At 44.9% G+C, this 24666-nt stretch overlaps 2 protein-coding genes across 2 annotated transcripts in view; both read right to left on the bottom strand.

Moving 5' to 3' along the window:
- Positions 1-5493: 5493 nt before the first annotated feature.
- On the bottom strand, positions 5494-12176 carry tmem42a (transmembrane protein 42a). The gene is made up of 3 exons (XM_078199505.1): positions 11982-12176; positions 11169-11312; positions 5494-7451 (listed from the first exon to the last, which is right to left on the bottom strand). Exons 1-3 carry the CDS (start codon positions 12120-12122, stop codon positions 7308-7310), a joined length of 429 nt encoding a protein of 142 aa, XP_078055631.1. The 5' UTR covers positions 12123-12176; the 3' UTR covers positions 5494-7307.
- Positions 12177-19399: 7223 nt separating this feature from the next.
- The window catches only part of kif15 (kinesin family member 15), a 66731-nt gene continuing 61464 nt past the window's right edge, over positions 19400-24666 (bottom strand). The window contains exons 31-35 of the mRNA XM_078199493.1: positions 24283-24355; positions 24026-24063; positions 23436-23601; positions 21937-22068; positions 19400-20704 (exon numbers count right to left, since the gene is read on the bottom strand). Of these exons, the coding sequence (XP_078055619.1) occupies positions 20576-20704; positions 21937-22068; positions 23436-23601; positions 24026-24063; positions 24283-24355 (538 nt within the window). The 3' untranslated portion in view covers positions 19400-20575. The remainder of the gene's footprint in view (positions 20705-21936; positions 22069-23435; positions 23602-24025; positions 24064-24282; positions 24356-24666) is intronic.

Genomic DNA, 24666 nt, shown 5'->3' with positions numbered 1-24666 from the left:
CAGTACTCCAAATGGGGCCTAACCAGTGCTTTATAAAGCCTCAGAAGTACATCCCTGCTTTTGTATTCCAAGCCTCTTGAGATAAATGACAACATTACATTTGCTTTCTTAATTACGGACTCAACCTGCAAGTTTACCTTTAGAGAATCCTGGACTAGGACTCCCAAGTCCCTTTGCACTTTAGCATTATGAATTTTGTCACCATTTAGAAAATAGTCCATGCCTCTATTCTTTTTTCCAAAGTGCAAGACCTCGCACTTGCCCACGTTGAATTTCATCAGCCACTTCTTGGACCACTCTCCTAAACTGTCTAAATCTTTCTGCAGCCTCCCCACCTCCTCAATACTACCTGCCCCTCCACCTATCTTTGTATCATCGGCAAACTTGGCCAGAATGCCCCCAGTCCCGTCATCTAGATCGTTAATATATAAAGAGAACAGCTGTGGCCCCAACACTGAACCCTGTGGGACACCACTTGTCACCGGTTGCCATTCTGAGAAAGAACCTTTTATCCCAACTCTCTGCCTTCTGTCTGACAGCCAATCGTCAATCCATGTTAGTACCTTGCCTCGAATACCATGGGCCCTTATTTTACTCAGCAGTCTCCCGTGAGGCACCTTGTCAAAGGCCTTTTGGAAGTCAAGATAGATAACATCCATTGGCTCTCCTTGGTCTAACCTATTTGTTATCTCTTCAAAGAACTCTAACAGGTTACTTTCTAATATAACTAAAGTTGTGTTTAAATTGCTTTGTTTTGAAACTCTGGCAGCAGAATTGTGCTCATCCACAATCTGTAACTTCATGGGTCGGAATTCTCCGATCTCGCCTGTGGCTGGGACTATCCAGTCCCGCTGCAGTGAATGAAGTTTCGGCTGAGCGCCAAATTCTCTGTTCTTACTGGCAGTGGTGGCAGGGCATGAACGGGATTGGAGAATTCCGGCCATGGTCTGGTATATCCCCCTCTCTCACCATTAACATCAAGCCAAGGGATCGACACTGGTAAATGAATAGGGAAAGCCAGGAGCAGTGCCAGGCAAACTAGAAATACGTTGTCAACCCAGTGAAGCTACAATACAGGACTAAATAGTGAAAGCAGCATGTGATAGACAGAGCTAAGCATTCTCACAACCAATGGATCAGATCAAAGTTCTGCAGTCCGACCACATCCTGTTGTGAATGGACAAATAAACAACTGACTGTCGGAGAAGGCTCCATAAATATCCCCATCCTTAATGATGGAGAAGTGAAGCATATTAGTGCAAAGGTCAATGCTGAAGCATTTGCATCTACCTTCAACTAGAACTGTCAAGTGAATGAGGTTCCCAGCATCACAGTTGCCAGCCTTCATGTTGATTCACTCCACATGATATCAAGAAATGGTTGAAGTCACTGGATGCACTCAAGGCTTCAGGCCCTGACTGTATCCCGGCAACAACACTGAAAACTTGTGCTCCAGAATCAACTGTGTCTATAGCCAAGCTATTCCAGTACAACTACAACACTGGCATTTCCCCAACAATGTGGAACATTGCCCCAAGGATGTCCTTTTCACAAAAAGCAGGGAAAATCCAACCCAGCTGGTTAGCACTCTATCAATGTACTATCAACCATCGGCAAAGTGATGGAAGATATGGTTGACAGTGCTAGTAAGCGGCACTTAATTTATTGATTTATTATTGTCACATGTCGCAAGGAACTACAAAAGGTCGTGAATGTAGCCCAATCCATTACGCAAACCAGCCTCCCATCCATTGACTCTGTCTACACTTCCGCTACCTCGGAAAAACAGCCAGCATAATTAAGGACCGCACGCACCCCAGACATTCTCTCTTCCACCTTCTTCCGTCAGGATAAAGATACAAAATTCTGAAATCACGTACCAACCGACTCAAGAACAGCTTCTTCCCTGCTGCTGTCAGACTTTTGAATGGACTTACCTTGCATTAAGTTGATCTTTCTTTGCACCCTAGCTATGACTGTAACACTACATTCTGCACTCTCTCCTTTCCTTCTCTATGAACAGCATGCTTTGTCTGTATAGCACGCAAGAAACTGTAAATACATGTGACAATAATAAATCAAATCAAATTAAATGTATTGGGATAAATGAAAAGTATTGTTTCTTGCACACTATACAGATATATATAATATATACTATATATATAGACAGGGGCATGTCCTCCACTATATTTCCTGAAGTCAATGACTATCTCCTTTGTTTTACTGATATTGAGGGAGAGATTATTGTCTTTATACTGGTTCACCAGATTCTCCATCTCATTCCTGTACTCTGTCTCGTCATTGTTTGAGATCCGACCCACTACAGGGGTGTCGCCAGCAAACATGAAAATCAAGTTGGAGGGAAATTTGACCACACAGTCATAGGTGTATAAGGAGTATAATAGGGGGCTGAGGACATAGCCTTGTGGGACATTGGTATTGAGGATAATCATGGAGGTGTTGTTTTTGCCTATCCTTACTGATTGCCATCTGTGGGTCTAGTATCCAGTTGCAGAGGGAGGAGCTGAGCCCTAGGCCACGGAGTTTGGAGATGAGTTTTGTAGGAATAATGGTGTTGAAGGCTGAGCTGTAGTCAATAAATAGGAGTCTGACATAGGTGCCTTTGTCATCTAGGTGTTCCAGGGTTGAGTGTAGGACGCATGCCGTGGACCTGTTGTGGCAATAGGCGAACTGTAGTGGATCCAGGCAATTTAGGAGTCTGGAGTTGATGCGTGCCATGACTAACCTTTCGAAGCACTTCATAATGATGGATGTCAGAGCCACCGGATGATAGTCGTTAAGGTACGCTGCTGGCTTTTCTTTGTTACAGGGATGATGGCCATCTTCTTGAAGCGGGTAGAGACCTCTGATTGGAGTAAGGAGAGATTAAAGATGTCTGCAAATAGCCCCACCAGCTGGTCCATGCAGGATCCGAATGTTCATCTGAGTCCCCCATCCAGGCCAGTCGCTTTATGTGGATTAAATTTCAAGAAAGCCAATCTGTCGTCAGCGATGGTGACCTTGGATACCGGTTCGACCGAAGCTGTCAGGCAGATGACATCCTCTCGCTGACCTCTTGCTCAAAACGAGCAGAGAATGCGTTGAGCTCATCAGGGAGGGGTGAATTGTTGCTGACGATTCTACTTGTCTTCACCTTGTAGCCTGTAGTGTTGTGTAGACCATGCCATATCGATGGGCACTTACATAGAATAGATGTTCAGTTTGGTTTCCACCAGGCCAGTTGCCTTGATGAGTCCAGCTCCAACATCACTCAAGAAGCTCGACACCATCCAGGACAAAGCAGCCTGCTTGATGGGCAGCCCATTCACCAACTTAAACATGCACATCCTTCACCATGATGCACAGTGGCAGCACTGTGTACCATCTACAAGATGCACTGTAGTAACTCACCAAACCACTTCAACAGCACCTTCCAAACCCACAACCTCTGCCATCTAGGACAAGGGTTGCGGACGCATGAGAATAAGTTCCTCTTCAAATCACACACCATCCTGACGTGGAAATATATCATTGTTCCTTCACTGTAACTGGGTCAAACTCTGGAACTCCCTTTCCACAGCACTGTGGGTGTACCTTCCTCTCAACACATGGACTACAGCAGTTCAAGGAGGAGGTTCACCACCACCTTCTCAAGGGCAATTAGGGAAGGGCAACAAATGCTGGCCTAGCCAGCAATGCCCACATCCCCTGAAAGAATATTTTAAAATCCAAGAAGAACATGTTTCTCTCACCTTCCCTTATACCCAGGACTTCTGATACTGAAGATCAGCTTTCCATTCTTCTCTGAACCGTCTCCTGGCCTTGAATGTCTCCTGTGATCCTCTGGGCACAGTGTTCAAGACCTGAGAACACTTTGTGATGACTCTGAATGGATGTAACGTGGTGGAGTAGATCCCTTGATAGTCATTGGAATAAAAATCAAGCATGTCCTGTAGCAGGCAGGGGACGTGTTCCACCAGATTACAGTGCTGCACATGTGATGAAGACAAACATTTACTCCAATGTCTGCCCAGAACATAAAGCACTTTGAGTCTGACTTCCTTTGATATATTACTGTTTTGGAGGAGGTTAAGCTTGCATGTGGATGCCAAAGGACTCATGACTCTATTTCAAGGAAGACTCGGGGAGTCCTCCCCACTTTTCTCACCAATCAACATCATCAATACAGGAAGGTGAAAGGAATATCGAGATAGGTTGGTGAGATCAGACAAAGAAAGGTGGGAACGAAACTTATGTGGAGGAGAAACACTGATGTGCATCTGTTGGCCTGAGTGGCCAGTTTCTAAGCTGGAAACACTATCAGATCAATATTACAGCAAGATGACTCCAAATACACGTGTGGCACATTAGAGGTTTTGGATCTTGTTCTAGATTGAGGTTTGAAAGTGCTATATATTGTCTAATTATACAATGGTACAATCCAGTGCTATAATAAGAGGCCAGAGGTGGTGTCAAGTGGTTGTCATACCTTTTGTGTGTGCATTTCTTCAATCTTTTTGAAGATTAAACACTGTCAAATATGGTCAAATACAAATCTGTGTTGCTTTATTTCTCAGACAGCAAACTGAAAACAATTAGTCAGTGTCAAGCTGTCTTTCAATAGATTTAAAATAGCAAACACACAAGACCCTACATTTGTGTTTCCTTGCTTGATACAAAGAAAATAACTTTTAATTACACTCCTGCACTCTAATTGAGTTTGGTGAACATCTGCACTGGCAGCTTTTGGCTGAAAACTTGGGCTTTCGACTCCCTATGTCACTGTGTTCACAGCCACGGGGAAGGGTGCATGTTACAACAGTCTCTGCCGGATTTAAAGGAAGGTCTTAAGACACGAAGTGGAGAGTTGAAGGGTTTTAATCAAGGGTATCTCAGAGCAGAAAGCATGATGACTAATGGTGAACAAGGGCTGAGGGTGCTGAGTAGCTGAGGTCAGGATAAAAGGAATGGGAGAGTTGGTTTGGGCTTGGGGGGGCGGGTGTGGCGGAAATGGGTGTCGAGATAAGGATAGCCAAGTTCATGAAAGAATTTAAATGAAAGGATGAGAATTTTAAATGTGGTGGGGAACTCTGGATAATGACAGAGGCGGAAAGAGAATCCATTGCTGGTGATGCACTGACTACAATTAGGTAAGGGAAGAAACTACACAAGGGTACTTAGTCTCACCCACCTTGTCCACAAAGGAGGTGCAATGACGGAGGATCACATGGTCGATTATTTCAGAGTATACACATTTGTGACTTTGTATTGGGGCGGGGAGGAAACTGGATTAAAGAGATTCAAACAAGGTTTTGCAAGAGGTCTGGATCTGAGAAATCTGATTTGGGAAGTAAGAAGGATGAAAGTTTCTAACTGGATAAGAATTCTGCACACTTGTGTTTGTAATACTCAAAGGATTCATATTAACTGGATGGCCATAAATTGCTTAGCTGCAAGTTGGCACAAAAATTGCAGACACTTCAAAGATCTAAGTCCTTATTACCCAGAAACCTTTATTTCAGCTGTGCAAAAAAAATCAAATTAGATCATCTGTAAATCTGAACAAACGGAGCAAATAAATATTGAATGTGTACATTTGAACTGGCAGGTAGTGTACTGCTGATTATGTACCCATCCCAAATCCCTGCATGTAACAAATTCCAAGTTAATGAACAATACTCATTCATCTCAACAAATTGGGCAGAATTTTACCGGCACGTCCACCCAATGTTTGTATGATCCCACTCGAGGCCAACAGAGAATGCCGTTCTCCAAGCCGGTAAAATTCCGGCCAGTGTCTGTGCCAGTGCATAACGTTTTGCTCCATTATGGTGAAACACGTGAGGGCGATTGTGATTACAGTCCAAAATGGTGAACTTTTGAGGATTCATAACTTATTAAACATCTTTATGAAAATGTTGTACATCAAATTTATTTAGTCAAGTTTTTAACTGTGGCAATTCAGCGTTGCTGTTATTTCCATATGTTAATACCTTGAAACCCTCTCATTGCTCTGGAGAAGAATGTGTTACCTTGCTCAAGCATTGCTAAAGGGTAATGTACAAAACGTGGCAACAAGGTGTGTTTTCTGGGGCAACAATTTACTAAACAAAGCCCCTCTTTTGTAAAACAAAATCGCAAACCTGATTTCCGAACACAGGACTAACAGATGCTTTCACCTTGCTACACTGGTGGACAAATGAATATCAATGTCACACTGCGGACAGGTCCTCATGGTCAACTACAACACAAGGATCTGCACGAGCGGTGTGTGCATTTCTCTTTTGTGCTCTTGAAACTTTCCTTATTCATTAGACTTTTTTCTCCAAATACCTTTTACAGGAAAACTCAAACATGGGATGAATCTAGTTTGCGTGTACAGAAACTAACATCTCAGGTCACAGAAATATAATCAAAATTGGAGGATTTCTCAATCGATATGGAACTAGAAGCCTCAAATCAGGCTGTGATTTACACTTAACCAACTCCAGATGCTAGAATGTCCTCAACCTCTTTCTGTATGATTGGCAAAACTCCAAGAGAAACTGCTCGAACGTTCATTGACTATGTTCTATGGGGGTTCCAACACTCACTGTCAATGTTACAGCATGGAAATGGATGAGATTGTGAGAGTAAATCTCTACTCACACAGTCCTTATTTTAATTTTGTCTTTATACTATTCGATCAAAGTGTTTTTGAATTGCTGATTTTCAGGGTTTCATGAACAGCTTTATCTTTTAGATTTTGCTCTTGTCCTTTATTAGACGACAGTGGTTTCAAACATCAGAGGACATAAATCCTGGTTCACTTAGAACTCAATAAACATGTGGCTAGCAATTAGTCTATGTCTGTATAATTAGCAGGAGGAACAACTTCGTACTCTGGGAGACAGTGGTTCCTTTACTGCTGTAGCTAAGAAAATGTTATCTGCACACATAACCAACCAGGTTGAAGTGTGAAGATGGATATAGTCCAGTGTTTTGCTCCATAGCTTTTGAGGATCAAGAAATTCTGCAGAATTTATCCAGGGAATTAAACATTGGGGAGAGCAGCCTTGATGGTAGGAACTTTTCTTGTTCTGATGGCGTTCTTAAGGGAGCTATTCCAGTGATTGGAAAAATAGGACAGTTCTGTCCATCTCATCCTGATTACCCTAAACGACTTTGTTTCTGCAAAAGATGTCAGGTGTCCATGGCTGTAAACAGGGAAAGCAAGCAGAGAGACTTTCGCCATTCTCTCAGCAGTTCCAGTTCGTTTATTGCTGGCTACTTCATTAGTTGCAGTGATTTCCAGATCCCCAAATAGGTTATTCCTCTTTTTTGTAAGCATTACTTTGGTCCTTCTTTTCTTTAACTGTGTGGAGCAGCAGCAATCCACATAGGGTCATTGTGATCCCAATCCACCATAACAGCTCGTGAACTTCTGCAAAAAGCAGCTTTCCAAGAAAAGCCTGAAATACAGAAATCACATTGGAAAATATAAAAAAGACATGTTTTCTCAGGTAAGTTTTTGTCAAATATTCATCAGTGCTTTTCCAACAGCAATCAGAATAGTTTTAAGTTTGAGTAGTAGTCAGTATGGCTTTCAGAAATTCAACAGCTTTGACTATTAAAGCAAAAAATATGACCCTCTAATAATCAGATTAAATGAATGATTTTCTAATATGACAATATTTACATTTTATTAAATGATTCATTAATGGGATGAGGGCATCATTGGCAAGGCCAGCATTTATTGCCCAAGCCTGATTGCCCTTAAGAAGGTGGTGGTGAGCTGCCTTCTAGACTTGCTGCAGTCCATGAGGTGTGCTGTTAGGGAGGGAGTTATATGATTTTGACCCAGCAACAGGAACTTCCAGGTGGTGGTATTTCCTTGTCCAAGCTGCTCTTGTCCTTCTTGATCGTAGTGGTTGTGGTTTAGGAAGATGCTGCTTGATGAGTTACTATAGTGCCTCTTGTAGATGGCACACACAGCTGTCACTGTTTGTCAATGGTGGAGGGGTTGAATGTTTGAGGAAGGATTATTAATCAAGCGGGCTGCTTTGTCCTGGATAGTGTTGAGTTTCTTAAGTGTTGTTGGAGCTGCACTCATCTGCCATGTGGAAAGTCTCTGACACACTCCTGACTTGTGCTTTGTAGCTGGCGGACAGGCTTTGGAAGGTCAGGAGGTGAGTTACTCACTGAAGGATTCCTAACCTCTGACCAGCTCTTGTAGCCACAGTATTTATATGGCTAGTCCAGTTCAGTTTCTGGTCAATGGTAACCCCCAGGATGTTGATATTGGGGTTTCAGCAATGGTAATGCCATTGAATGTCAAGAGGTGATGGTTAGGTTCTCTCTTGTTGGAGATGGTCATTGCCTGGCAGTGTGTTATTTGTCACTTTGGCAGCCCAGGCCTCGATACTGTAAGGTCTTGGACATGGACTGATTCAGTATGTGAGGAATTATGAATGGTGCTGAATATTATGCAATCATCAGCGAACATTCCCACTTTGGACCTGATGATGGAAGGAAGATGAGTACTGAAGCTGCTAAAGATGGTTGGGCCTGGGACACTACCCTATGGAACGCCTGCAGTGATGTCCTGGAAATGAGATGATTGACCTTCAACAACCACAATCATCTCCTTTTGTGCCAGGTACAATTCCAATCATGCCAACTTGGAAATATATCACAGTTCCTTCACTGTGGCTGTGTCAAAGTCCTGGTTCAAGACATATATCTTCAAAATGCAGGAATGTTCCCACCAGTTCTCTTTTGTCCCCATGTCCACCAAACTGTAGACCACCCAACTTGTTACCGACACTAGGTGGCATCATAAATTCATCTCCTCATTTACAATCACCGCCATCAGTCCCCGTTCCATGCAAACGATTATCGTACCTCCAACTTATCTTTTCTGTCCAATAATTGTAAACATGTTGTCACCTCCCAATTCTGTGCCTTTCTTGATAATTCCTGTTTGAATTGCTCCAATGAGTCACAGCTCCGGAATGGTCCTAACCAAAGACACAAATGCTGTCTTTTGATTGTAATACACTGAACTTCCTCAACACTTCTTCAATCTATGACATAGTTGACCACATTTTCTATCTCCAATGTCTCTTCACCTTTGTCCAATGCAGTAGAACTGTCTTCAATTGGTTCTACTCTTACATCTTTAATCAGAACGATAGTATCTCCAGAGGCCCCAAAGATTTCTCCTTAGTTCCCTCCCTTTCCTTACCCACATACTGCCGCTTGGCAATATCATCTTAAGACATGGGACCCAACTCCACACCTATGCCAACAATGGGCTGAATATTACAGGGCCGGCTCACTCCAGGAAGCAAAGTCAGCATAGAGCCAACCTGCTCCAAGCCATAGAGCAGCGCAGGTAGGCTAAACAGGGCCAGTGTGGAACTTCTACCCATCGCTGAAGCGAAAGTACCACTCCTGGGAGCTGCCGGCCAATTCAATTGGCTAGCAGTTCCGTAATTCCCAGCAGTGCTCACTAACATGCACCAGGTGCTGCCAAGACTGCAACTAGGAACAAGGAGGGTAACTGGAGGAAATTTAGGTTCATTCAAGATGGAATAATGGATGAGTGATCTGAAAGCAGTGGAGAGGCAAAGGGAAATGCTGGGCTGTGTTTTACATATCCACACCAGGTGTGTTTTCAGCCAGGGGCACCACATGCCCCCTGGGATCCCTGGTAATAGATAAGTCTTAGGCAGTGGGGGTCGGGGGTTAAGACAGCGAGCACATCAAAGGTGGGGGGGGGTCTATCTTAGTCGGTTTGCCTCCCAATCTGCACAGGATAGCCCCCAAAGATAGAAGAATCTTGTCCACAACCTTCCCGCCCCCCGCACCCCCCTTCCCATCCTTTGAAGAAATGAGTTTTTAAAATTAGGCTGTCTACACCCAATGTTTTACAGAGTGGGCAGTGTATTGTCAGGGTCAATGGGCTTAGTAACAAGTCTAATTGACCCTTAATTATTTCTTTAAGTACGGTGGACTGGCTGCCAATTTCAGATGTATTAAGTGGGTGAGCTCAGGGGTGGGTGGCCAGGGCATGTGGTGCCCCCGACTGAAAACACATCTGGTGTGGATATTTAAAACACAGCCCAGCATTTCCCTTGGCCTCTCCACTGCTTTCAGATCACTCATCCATTATTCCGTCTTGACTGAACCTAAATTTCCTCCAGTTAAATCTTTCTGAAAAATCTTCAAATGTTAAGTGTTATATTCAACCTTTCCGCTGAACTTCTTACCCCATACCCTCTCCATCACGAAGATCACCTTACTTGCAACTCGATATTACCCACACTGTGTCTACCTTAAACAACCTGCTGCCTAAACCTCTTCCATATCTCAGCAGTTCCAGACTATTGCAATGGCCGACTGCCCTCCTATCCTCTAATGACTGCAGCATATTTAAAATTCTGCTGCCTGTATCCTATTTCAAACAAGTCCTGCCTAACCATAATTCCTGTCCTCACTGAACCGCACTGGCTCCTGAAACATCAACGACTCAAATGCAAACTTCTCAATCCTGTATTTAAGTCAGTCAATAAGGGTCATCTCTCCCCTTTGAGGATCATCCTTAAAACCCATTTCTGACCCAGCTTTTGGTTACCCATCTTAATACCTTCCTTCTTGTATCAGGGTCCATTTTTCTTTTAGATTGAACCTTTATGAAGTGCCTGGATGTTTTCCTATTTTTAGATTGGGCACAAAACCAATTTTACACTTCACAAGTCTGGTGTTAGAATTAAGTCAAAATCACTTTGCACTTCTGTGTAAATGGACCACTCTAGGTAAAGTTGCCAGAGCCCCAGGTGACCATAGGTTGCTCTCCCCTTTGAGGTGGACAGTTGGCTGGTGGGGATTTTAACCTGAGGGTCACCACACCTCAGGAAAGGAGGCAAGGTTGAGAAGTCGGGGCCTTGATGAATAACCTCGGCCGGTATGGGAGTTGAACCCACGCTGTTGGTGTCGCCAAGCATCATTAGCCAGCCGTCCAGCCAATTAAGTTAACTGATGCACCATTCTACTGCTCCCTGACTGTTTCAGAGGGATTGCATGCATTCTGCCAGATCACTTTCTGGCATTTAGGCAACTGCTCTATAAGGGGGAATACAACATTGCACGAGAGATACTGTCATGGTGTAGCCAACTATACTTACTGATGAGAGAAAATTGGAAGCAACGGTGGTCACAGACACTTGTGCTGAAGAAGAATATCGCAGTGCTTTTGCAAAAAGTGTCCACATCAAAGTATTAAGGAGAAATACCATTCCACCACAGCCTAGCCGAAGGGTTATGTACAGCTGCAATACAGTAAAATCTCAAAAGTTGATCAGAAATTTGGACTCTTCATTCAATACACCTTAAATTCAACAATCAGAGGCACAGATGTTACTGTTAGCATGACCTAGAAAACCTAAACTGGGCAGCACGGTGGCACAGTGGTTAGCACTGCTGCCTCACAGTGCCAGGGACCCGGGTTCGATTCCCGGCTTGGGTCACTGTCTGTGTGGAGTTTGCACGTTCTCCCCATGCCTGCGTGGGTTTCCTCCGGGTGCCCCAGTTTCCTCCCACAGCCTGAAAGACGTGTTGGTTAGGGTGCATCGGGCCGTTCTCAATCCTCGCTCAGTGTACCCGAACAGGTGCCGGAGTGTGGCAACTAGGGGATTTTCACAGTAACTTCACTGCAGCGTTAACCAACTCGTGACACTAATAAATAAACTTTAAACTTTGGTGAGGGAGGGGGATACATTATAGAATCTCTACAGTGCAGGGGGAGGCCATTCGGGCCATCGAGTCTGCACCTAGCCCAGACCCCAGCATACTCACTATATTCCTCAGCTCCCATCCTCTGCCCAGTCCCTCCCCGTCCCCGGCCCCCACCAGCCTCCTCCCCTCCCCTCCCACACTCGTATCCCTCACCCGCCCACACCCGCCCCCTCTCCTTCACTCCGCACTCTCCGGTCCCTCACCCACTCGGCCTCCTCCCGCTCCGCCGCCAGCACACTGCCGCCTCCCAGGGAGAGTTTGGCGGCGGCCGAAGCCAGAGCGCCGAGGGAGCCGGCGGCCAGCGCCATGGGCAGAGCCGAGCCGCCCGGCCCCAGGGGCACCATCGCTCGGTTCAAAATTCAAACCCCAAACTGCCTCCAACCGCCCCCGCCAACGTCACTTCCGCCAACAGCTCCATCACGTGATCAATAATCAACCCAACCCAGCAACCACAACCCAGCAACTCACCCAGTGCCCACAACCCAGCAACTCACCCAGTGCCCACAACCCAGCAACTCACCCAGTGCCCACAACCCAACCCCAGGAACTCACCCAGTGTCCACAACCCAACCCAGCAACTCACCCAGTGCCCACAACCCACCCAGTGCCCACAACCCAGCAACTCACCCAGTGCCCACAACCCAGCAACTCACCCAGTGCCCACAACCCAGCAACTCACCCAGTGCCCACAACCCAGCAACTCACCCAGTGCCCACAACCCAACCCCAGCAACTCACCCAGTGCCCACAACCCAGCAACTCACCCAGTGCCCACAACCCAGCAACTCACCCAGTGCCCACAACCCAACCCCAGGAACTCACCCAGTGTCTACAACCCAGCACCACACGAAGTGTCCACAATCCGACCCAGCAACTCACCCAGTGCCCACAACCCGACCCAGCAACTCACCCAGTGCCCACAACCCAACCCCAGGAACTCACCCAGTGCCCACAACCCAGCACCACACAAAGTGTCCACAACCCAACCCAGCAACTCACCCAGTGCCCACAACCCGACCCAGCAACTCACCCAGTGCCCACAACCCGACCCAGCAACTCACCCAGTGCCCACAACCCGACCCAGCAACTCACCCAGTGCCCACAACCCGATCCAGCAACTCACCCAGTGCCCACAACCCGACCCAGCAACTCACCCAGTGCCCACAACCCGACCCAGCAACTCACCCAGTGCCCACAACCCGATCCAGCAACTCACCCAGTGCCCACAACCCGACCCAGCAACTCACCCAGTGCCCACAACCCGATCCAGCAACTCACCCAGTGCCCACAAGCCGACCCAGCAACTCACCCAGTGCCCACAACCCGACCCAGCAACTCACCCAGTGCCCACAACCTGACCCAGCAACTCACCCAGTGCCCACAACCCGACCCAGCAACTCACCCAGTGCCCACAACCCGACACAGCAACTCACCCAGTGCCCACAACGCAACCCAGCAACTCACCCAGTGTCCACAACCCGACCCAGCAACTCACCCAGTGCCCACAACGCAACCCAGCAACTCACCGTGCCCACAACCCAGCACCACACAAAGTGTCCACAACCCAACCCAGCAACTCACGCAGTGCCCACAACCCAACACAGCACCACACAAAGTGTCCACAACCCGACCCAGCAACTCACCCAGTGCCCACAACCCAACCCAGCAACTCACCCAGTGTCCACAACCCAACCCAGCAACTCACCCAGTGTCCACAACCCAACCCAGTAACTCACCCAGTGCCCACAACCCGACCCAGCAACTCACCCCGTGTCCACAACCCAACCCAGTAACTCACCCAGTGTCCACAACCCAACCCAGTAACTCACCCAGTGTCCACAGCCCAACCCAGTAACTCACCCGTGTCCACAACCCAACCCAGCAACTCACCCAGTGCCCACAACCCGACCCAGCAACTCACCCAGTGTCCACAAGCCAACCCAGCAACTCACCCAGTGTCCACAACCCAACCCAGTAACTCACCCAGTGTCCACAACCCAACCCAGTAACTCACCCAGTGCCCACAACGCAACCCAGCAACTCACCCAGTGCCCACAACGCAACCCAGCAACTCACCCAGTGCCCACAACGCAACCCAGCAACTCACCCAGTGCCCACAACGCAACCCAGTAACTCACCCAGTGTCCACAACCCAACCCAGTAACTCACCCAGTGTCCACAACCCAACCCAGTAACTCACCCAGTGTCCACAACCCAACCCAGCAACTCACCCAGTGCCCACAACCCAGCACCACACAAAGTGTCCACAACCCAACCCAGCAACTCACCCAGTGCCCACAACCCAACCCAGCAACTCACCCAGTGTCCACAACCCGACCCAGCAACTCACCCAGTGCCCACAACGCAACCCAGCAACTCACCGTGCCCACAACCCAGCACCACACAAAGTGTCCACAACCCAACCCAGCAACTCACCCAGTGCCCACAACCCAACCCAGCACCACACAAAGTGTCCACAACCCGACCCAGCAACTCACCCAGTGCCCACAACCCAACCCAGCAACTCACCCAGTGTCCACAACCCAACCCAGCAACTCACCCAGTGTCCACAACCCAACCCAGTAACTCACCCAGTGCCCACAACCCGACCCAGCAACTCACCCAGTGTCCACAACCCAACCCAGTAACTCACCCAGTGTCCACAACCCAACCCAGTAACTCACCCAGTGTCCACAACCCAACCCAGTAACTCACCCGTGTCCACAACCCAACCCAGCAACTCACCCAGTGCCCACAACCCGACCCAGCAACTCACCCAGTGTCCACAACCCAACCCAGTAACTCACCCAGTGTCCACAACCCAACCCAGTAACTCACCCAGTGTCCACAACCCAACCCAGTAACTCACCCAGTGCCCACAACGCAACCCAGCAACTCACCCGGTGCCCACAACGCAACCCAGCAACTCACCCAGTGCCCACAACGCAACCCAGCAACTCACCCGGTGCCCACAACCCAACCCAGCAACTCACCCAGTGCCCACAACCCAGCACCACACAGTGTCCACAACCCAACCCAGCAACTCACCCAGTGCCCACAACCCAACCCAGCAACTCACCCAGTGCCCACAACCCAGCACCACACAAAGTGTCCACAACCCAACCCAGCAACTCACCCAGTGCCCACAACCCAACCCCAGGAACTCACCCAGTGTCCACAACCCAGCACCACACAAAGTGTCCACAACCCAACCCAGTAACTCACCCAGTGTCCACAACCCAACCCCAGGAACTCACCCAGTGTCCACAACCCAACCCAGTAACTCACCCAGTGCCCACAACGCAACCCAGCAACTCACCCAGTGCCCACAACGCAACCCAGTAACTCACCCAGTGTCCACAACCCAACCCAGTAACTCACCCAGTGTCCACAACCCAACCCAGTAACTCACCGTGCCCACAACGCAACCCAGCAACTCACCCAGTGCCCACAACGCAACCCAGCAACTCACCCAGTGCCCACAACGCAACCCAGTAACTCACCCAGTGTCCACAACCCAACCCAGTAACTCACCCAGTGTCCACAACCCAACCCAGTAACTCACCCAGTGTCCACAACCCAACCCAGCAACTCACCCAGTGCCCACAACCCAACCCAGCAACTCACCCAGTGCCCACAACCCAGCACCACACAAAGTGTCCACAACCCAACCCAGCAACTCACCAGTGCCCACAACCCAACCCCAGGAACTCACCCAGCGTCCACAATCCAACCCAACAACTCACCCAGCGTCCACAATCCAACCCAACAACTCATTCAATGTTCACAGAATGAGATTCTGCACATATTCAAGAGCAACTGCAGGGGTCTGGCAGATCGAAAGCAGCCAGGCCTCTGCTGCTGCAGGCAACCTCAACGCAGCCCCCCACTGCAATTGAGGGGGCCAGAGGCCAAAGCGAGCCCCACAACGCATGGGCACCTTGCCCCCACTTCCCAGAATGATAATGCCCCCCTCCCCAATCCTATCCCGTTGCAGAGCAGCATCGCACCCCCCGGACTGGGCCCCCCTATCATGTACATGTGGCACTGCTAGGCTGGCACTGCTCAAGGGGCACCCCCCTGCCCTCAGCCTCCCTGGGGCTGGGGGGCCTCAATGGCCTCCAGTTCCACTGGCGAGGCCAACGGGACTGCTCCCCTTTTGTGGGGAGCAGGTATTTTCCCCTCACCAGACATAACATCTCCTGGTGAGGCCGTAAAGGCAAGTGAGCCCAGACGATTAAGTGCCGGGCTCACTGAACAGATGGAAATTCAAATTTAAATATATTAAATAATTTATTGAGCCTCTTGCGTATTTCCAGCAAGGTGCTGAGCTTGCCGCAAATCCAGCTCTCAAAATCGTGAGAGCTGAGAACTCAGGCATGATCCTGATTTCCCAGCTGGCATGATTTTACCAGCTCGCTCTGCCCATCAATGGGCAGGATGAGCCAGTTAAAATCCACTCAATAACTCACCCGGTGTCCTCAATCCAATCCAATAACTCACCCAGAGCCCACAATCTAATATCTAATAACTCGTTCACTGCCAACAATCCAACATCCAGAGGTGTGTGAGTTAGGTAGATTGGCTATGCTAAATTGTCCCTTAGTGTCAGGGAGACTAGCAGGGTAAATACATGAGGGTTATGGGGATAGGGCCTGGGTGAGAGTGTGGTCGGTGCAGACTCAATGGACTGAATAGCCTCCTTCTGCACTGTAGGATTCTATGCTTCTATTTGTTACCCACTCCCCTTCCCCCATCAATAATCCGATATCAAATGTGTTCTCAATGCCAATAACCTAACATCTCACAGCTTACCTACTGCTAATAACCCAATATCTAATAGCTCACCAACTGCTAAGCTTCACTTTGAGATCAATAAGGTGAATGACTTCTGATACAGCTCTAAGTAATCACATCACTATGGGTGGATGACGTTGAAAAGTTGAGGTACAAATTTATAAAAAATGTCTGAGGGTGAAGTGGCTCAGCATTAACTGATGGGTTTCATTGTACCCAGTCTTAAATTTGCATTGAGCAGCCATACCTATCTTACTAATGGTCTAATTGCCTGAATTTCACCAGCACTTGGTGAGAACTGCAAAGCTAAAATTAATCAGCCCAATAATTCCAAGCATGCATCCAATATGCAAATCTCTCCATTTTTAAACTGAATTTAATGATGATGAGTGCAAAGTGTATACATCACAGAGACATTCAGCCCATCAGATCCATCTCAATGTTTACACTCCGCATCAACCTCCCCCATCCTTCTTTATCCAATCTCATCAACATATCTTCTATTCCTTTCTCCCTCATGTACTTACCTAGCTTTCCCTTGAATGCATCTAGATTATTCACCTGAATACTCCCTATGGTAATGAGCCCCACATTCTGGGTATAGGATTTTCCCAAATTCCCTATTGGAATTATTAATAATCTATCTCATACTTATAGCATCAGTCTGATTTCTCTCAAGTGGGCATATTTTCTCTACATCCACCCTATTAAGCTCCTTCATAATCTTGCAAACCTGTCAAATCGCTCCTCAGTCTTTTTTATACAGAAAAAAGGCCCAAAACCTTTGAATCTTTCCCAATTCTGATATCATTCCACTAAATTGTTTTTGCACCTTCTCCAATGCTCCTGTAGACCTGATTGTGCACATTGCTCCAAGAGATCTCTTGGTTCGATACAAGTCCTTAAAGGTTAATTATAACACTGAATTTGCACAAAGTAGTTGGTACTCCGAGTTTAGATGTTTAGGGAGAAATCGAATCAAGGCCTTTACGTGATAAATGACAAGGCAGAAGTAGAATAAATGCAGATAAACCAAGTCCTTTGGCTGGGAAGCCAAAACAAAGGGACATAATTTTAAAATTGGAATTACTTCGGAATGCAATTTATCAGAAAAAGGGTGTTGGAAATCTAGAACTCTCCCCTTCAAAATGATATGGATGCTGGGTCAGTTGAAAATCTCAATACTAATCAGTCTTGACCGAACTGAATGGAAAATGAGATTTGACAGATTGAATGATCTACACAAGTTTCTATCTTCCCAGGATAAAACCTGTAACTTTTATTTTGGCATAATTGAAAAATGAGATACTCATTTTCAGTTTTTTTGCTTTGTACTGGTTGTTGCATGCAAGGCTGCCAAATGGCTGAGAAGTGGGTACTTCACAGTTTGGGATCTTTGGCTGTAAGTGGGTAAGGATATTGGAAAGAAAAATCGCCAATAAATTAAAGATAGATTTTTGTACACACTAAAATTCAATCCCATCATCATCTTTTCTTTCACATGCAATCTGACTCAATCTTTTCAGATAAGAATTATGGAGCAGATTAAAAAGCTGCAACTTTAAGCAGCTTGCAACACTTGATTTTGGTTTGCACCAAGTATCCATTGTAATGATCAATTATTTTGCACTTTGATAAATAAGTTAAACATATTCATGGAAAAGATGCCCAATCTTACTAATCAAAATCAGTGAAGCAATCAAATCAAACAAATTCTGTGAAATCTAAAAATATTGGTACTTACAGCAAAATTATTTTTGTATGCAAACTATATTCAGTTGGACACAATAGACAAGGTCAAGATAATTTTTTAAAAGGCTCATTTACAGTTTGAGCTGCCATTTTATTTGCCTTGGGTGACGAACAGTAAAAAGGTAAAATGCTGAACATAGAAAGCTTGCACTGCTTCACTTCTGAAGAAGCCTCCCAAAGAACAGAATCACTTTCAATGTCCATCAAAGTTATTTAAAACCTGCAGCACCTCACATCAGCAACAAATTATTCAAACACTCTTGCACCATTGATGGCACAAACTCATGTTCTTGAAAACAAAATATCTGAGTCATAGCTGCCCCCAATCCTTCCCAAATGTGCTTGCCCGGCCAAGATGTACCCATCTGACCTGCAAGTGCAAAGACAGTACAGCCAGACTCAGTATTCCGTTAAAAGTAGACATGGTTCAGTTTCAGAAGTTCATTTTTAAAATAATCAATCAATATACATTTATTTCAAACAGATCAGTCATAATCCATTGGCAGTTTGTTGAGATATGTACCTCTCCTTCTCAGGAATCTACACACCCTTTAATTTTTCACTAATAATGTGTTTATTCTTGTTTTAGCAACTGAGAAATGCCAGAGAGGGGGCAAACTTCAATCACAGTAATACCTCCCTCTTTCCCTAATAAAAGCAAATTACTGCGGATGCTGGAATCTGAAACTAAAAGAGAAAATGCTGGAAAATCTCAGCAGGTCTGGCAGCATCTATAAGGAGAGAAAAGAGCCGATGTTTTGAGTCCAGACGACCCTTTGTTAAAGCTTTGACAAAGGGTCATCTGGACTCGAAATGTCAGCTCTTTTCTCTCCTTATAGATGCTGCCAGACCTGCTGAGATTTTCCAGCATTTTCTCTTTTGGCTTCTCTCTCTCCCTGATGGAAAGTGCTTGGTCTCTACTTGTCACTGCTCCCAGATAGCAAGATCAAGATAGTAAACTCAGGGTATAGTCAAATGGACAGAATGATCCATATCTAAGTGCTGTATTATAAAAAATTATAATTGCTTCCAGCTTCACATTGTACGGAATGAGGAATGTTATGAAACATGCTACAGTCAAACCTTTTTGCTCATTTATATTTCTCAGACGGAGATGTACAATGAATCAGTTGAGAGGTACTGAGAAGTTAGTTCACACAGTTCCTGGTCTGTTTCTGGACAAGAGGTAGAAAGCATTTTGTTTGTCGTCATTTCCCAAAACGACAAACAATAACTCCACATTTTTTATTCATTTGTATTCAAACATATTTAACCATACATATACATAAAAGCTCTTTCAGGAATATCGATGTTCAGCATTGTACTATTCTGATTCCCTAGCTTATTATAATTAGTTCATCTCAACCAAGTTGGCAATAGGATGTTATAATTGGCTTTAAATCCCTGGAATTGGGGCAATAGTGGGGGGAAAACAGACTTTCTACTTCTGATTGCCAGCTGGAAGACTGTGCTGAAGTTCTTCAACTATTCCCTGTACGAGCAGATATCAGACACCCATCCAGGCCATATAGGCAGATCTGCTAGTATTTATAATTATATCCTTGCAATTATTATTTTCAGGAGGTGGAGTGGGGGGGGGGGGGGGGGGGAAGAAGGGGAAATATGGGATGAAATCTAACAAAAACAGAGCAAGACCAGAAAAAGATTTTATTTGCACAACAGGGGTATAGCTCCGAGAATTCAGTACTTCAAATTAAACCAATGAATCGGTATGAAAGTTATCACTGAAATAGGAGAATGGACACTCAAAAAGGTTATTGGAGTGTCTGCTAGGGATATTGTGGTGCTGCTGAGTATTTTAGAAATCTACCACCTAAATTTGAAACTCTCCATCCTAACTCAATCAACAAAAATTTATTGACATGTAAAGATGTACAAAAATAAAACAATACTTTCTGATACTAAAGCTAATCAATGAGTAGTTTGGGACAATAATCTTGCATGTGAAAAATATGACTGTCTCCATACTATTCACCGGCCATGGAGACAAACATACCATAAGGTGTAGGCTTCAAAGATACTTTAGCCATTGGTAATTGAAGTTAAAAGTTTATATTTTTAAAAAACCACACTGGAGGCTAATTGTACACAATGTTTAAGGATCATTACTATTTCAATACATCAGCTTTTCTCATGGACCTGATACCAAATCAGATTGCTGTCAACGAGTTAAAAAAAAAGTTTGATACATCTACTAGAACTCAAAATTCAAAAAGCACATTTACACATTATTGCTGCACATTTTCGTCTTGTTCCCTCAGCACACAATCTGATGTATCGAGCAAGGTCAACTTATTCGGGTCAAGCTTCTTCAGTTCTCTCAATTTCATATTCTCCAGTTTCAGTAAATTCACTTCCTAAAAACAAGAAAATGCAAATTAACAATACAGCATATACTACAACCATGGAATATGGAAATTGAACCACAAGGGGCAGCTGAGGGAATACTCTGTTGCTGACCTAGTATGGAAGCACATTTAACCTGAACAGAGTTTCGTGCTAAGATAAGGTAGATCTGAATATGAAAGGCAGGAGACAATTAGTTCTAATTTATTAAGTCCATAGGAGCAGAGGAAAAGCAGACGCTAGTGACAGAGCCATATGACATAGGCAGCACAGTTCTGCCTCACAGGGCCAGGAACCCGGGTTCGATTCCCAGCTTGGGTCACTGTCTATGCAGAGTCTGCATGTTTTCCCTGTGGGTTTCCTCCGGGTGCTCTGTTTTCCTTCCACAGTCCAAAAGATGTGCTGGTTAGATGCACTGGCCATGCTAAATTCTCCCTCTGCATACCCGGACAGGTGCCGACTAGGGGGTTTTCACAGTAATTTCATTGCACTGTTAATGCAAGTCTACTTGTGACATTAATAAATAAACTTTAAACTAAACCAGCAAACATGCCACAGACAAGAGCAGGCCAGAGACTAGTACTCCCGTGAAGAGTAACTCACCTCCTAACTTCCCAAAGCCTGTTCACCATCTACCAGTCAGCAGTATAATAGAATATTCTTAACCTGCCTCAAGAAGCTCAACACCATCAAAGCTAAAGCAGTCTGCTTGATCATTTGCTCCCTCCAATGCCAACACAGTTGCAGCAAGGCGTACTATCTACAAGATGCAGTGCAGCAACCCACCTTCGACAGCACCTTACAAACCCATGACCTCTGCCACCTAGAAGGACAAGGGCAGCAGGCAAATGTGAACAACACAATCTACAGATATCCCTCCAACCCACATGTCATCCTGACTTGGAACTATATCCTGTCCCTTCAGTGTTGTGGGTTCAAAATCCTGGCATTCCTTTCTCAACAGCACTGTGGGTGAACCGTACATCACACCAGATGGACTGCAGTAGTTCAAGGTGGCTCACACCACCTCAAGGGCAATTTCAGATGGGCATAGAATGCTGGCCTAGCCAGTAAGTCCTTGTATGAAAAATTATAAACAATGGAGGCGAGAAGAGAGACAGAGCAGAAAAAGGTATACAAAGCAGGATAATTATTGTGCTCAGTGTGTGACTTCAAACAGAACAAAATTTTCTCAATCAAAAATCTAATAAAGTGAGATTTCCTGTGGTTTAAAATATCATACCTCTAGGAGACGGACATTTTCCTTCTTAACTTTAACCAAATGCTGTATTTTCTGCTGCAAGTTCTGGTGTCCTACCAATTTGCCATTTTCTTCAGTAAGGCTGGCCACTTGTTCTCTAAGAGTTTCAACCTCCTGCATATTGACAATAAAGAATTAAGAAAGCTTAGGAGGAAACAAAAATCTTGTTAGCGTTAATTCTACACAAGACAATTCATCCCCAGGAAATGGGTGGTGCACTGTGTTTTTGAACATGGTGCCTGGGTATGAACCAAGACTACATGGATTCCATGTATCAACAGAACAGCTTATCATTGAGTGATTGTGTTCAGGAGACCATTTGGCCCATCATGTCTCTGCCTGCCAGCTGTTTGTGGCTTCTCTCAATGGGGAATTTATTTTATAAATCTCTCAAAACAATCCTGATAACTTTAAACCAACTAAACCAAAAACAAGTAGTCTCCGTATTGGAAGCCCGTCAAATTCTGGAAATTGTTTTCTGAAATGTCACATTGATAAAGAGTTCTTCCCAAAAAACACTTAATCGTTTGAAACTATGTAATACATACTGTGCTATCAAATGCACCTTGATAGAACGAATAAACTCAAGATAAGTCAAAAGCTTCAAATCACTCTTTAGTCTCTCAAAACAGCAGTGAATATACATCATTGCCCAAATTTCAATTAAAATAGTCATAGAAGAATATTTATAAAATTACTAGATTACTAGATTAGGGGCGGCACGGTAGCACAGTGGTTAGCACTGCTGCTTCACAGCTCCAGGGACCTGGGTTCGATTCCCGGCTTGGGTCACTGTCTGTGTGGAGTTTGCACATTCTCCCCGTGTCTGCGTGGGTTTCCTCCGGGTGCTCCGGTTTCCTCCCACAGTCCAAAGATGTGCGGGTTAGGTTGATTGGCTATGCTAAAATTGCCCTTAGTGTCCTCGGACGCGTAGATTAGAGGGAGTAGTGGGTAAATATGTAGGGATATGGGGATAGGGCCTGGGTGGGATTGTGGTCGGTGCAGACTCGATGGGCCGAATGGCCTCTTTCTGTGCTCTAGGGTTTCTAAGATTTCTCAGGTTTACAAGTTGTTTTATGCTGAAATCTGAATTATCCAACTTGAATTAAGTGATATAAAGTCAGAATCTAGTGCTAGAACCTGAATCATCTGTTTAGTTGAATTGAGAGGGGCTGTACATTTAAAGCTGGAATACAATTTCACCCTAACTCAGTGCAACACACGTAAAAAGCCACAGTGCAGCCATAACAATCTGTACGGTCCGACCTATGCATCAGATGTCACATGAATGCATTACTCGTCTTTTGTCATATCTGCCTCACCCCTCCTCTCAATGACGTGAGCAAATTAAACTGGCAAAGTCTTGGAATTAAAATTTTTCTTCCTCTTCCTGTAATTAAAAGAATTTAATGTTGAATGTATACAACTAAATTGTTACATTCATTTCTCCGTGCTTTTAACGTAACAATTTTATTCATTACCCAAGTAAGTCTCTCTTTCTCTTCACAAGCAGACTCGAGTGCTGACCGAAACTCTTCCCTGTCATTGAAAGCTTGTGCTTCTAAACTCCTGGTCCGCTCTGCTTCATCGTGAAACTCTTTAATGGAGCTCTGAATAGCTTCCAGTGTTGTTCTTTTTCCTGTTAAGCTAAAGATGGAAGAGATTGGTATCCACAATTTAACAAGTGTAATTGCTGGTACAGCAGCTTCAAACAGTGTGCAGATTTGAAGATTTTTTTTTAAAAAAGCATGCACCAACTATTTTGCTAAGCAAGCTGTATTTAAGGACTTAAGTACTTCTTCACTTTCCTTTTCTTGGCAGTGATGCAAGCAGAGGACAGAATAAAATGAAGAACAATTTCCTAATGGGTAATTTCCCATAGATTTTTTTTTATAACCAAGAGATCAAGCTATTTCCATCAACCCCAGCACAGCTGTCATTAGATAACAGCACAAATCAGGAATCAAACCACTTATCTTTTGATCTGTATAACTTTAGTCATATGGTGCCTTTATCAACTGAGCTCATCAAATTTCACTTGTTGGTACTAAAATTAAAAATATTTACTTACTCGGCTTCCACAGAGGCCAGTTTTTCGATTGCTGCTTCCTGTAATTTTAAATGAAGAAAATCACCTTTGTGACCACAATAAACAGTGACAAAATTTTGGTTTTGGGATAGCCTTAGTCAATGTGTGAAAGTACAATGAAGAAATAACAATGTTAGCAAGCAGTAAAATCACACAAATACACAGATTGCCAGATTAAGTGCAACTGAAGCTCATGCCCCAATTTTTTAATGCCAAAATGTTATAAAAACTAAGAATACCTTGGTCTTTCTTTCTTCTATTAATTTCTTCTCAATCTCATTCAGATGCTGCTGGTGGTCAATTATGTGACCGCTTTAGAAAAAAATTGAACCAAATTTAAATAATGTCATAGAAAATAAAAATTGAAACATAAAATCAAACTGATCTGAAAGTGATTCATTTTTTCAACATAGTTGCGGTCTAGCAGTTTACTTCAGCTTTTTTGTATTAGTAACCATTACAATTTCAGGATTGTTTATTCACCCATGGGATCTGAGAGTTGCTGGCAAGGTCAGCATTTTATAGCCCATCCCTAATCGTCCTCGAGAAGAAAATCTAGCTCACAGGAAAGGTCACAAAACTAAAACATTAACTGTTTCACAGATGCTGCAGATCTGCTGAGT

Source organism: Mustelus asterias, chromosome 2, assembly GCF_964213995.1.
Source record: "Mustelus asterias chromosome 2, sMusAst1.hap1.1, whole genome shotgun sequence".
Classification (NCBI taxonomy): domain Eukaryota; kingdom Metazoa; phylum Chordata; class Chondrichthyes; order Carcharhiniformes; family Triakidae; genus Mustelus; species Mustelus asterias.
Note: the sequence above shows the minus strand (reverse complement) of the source record. Positions and strands in the feature narration are given on the sequence as shown.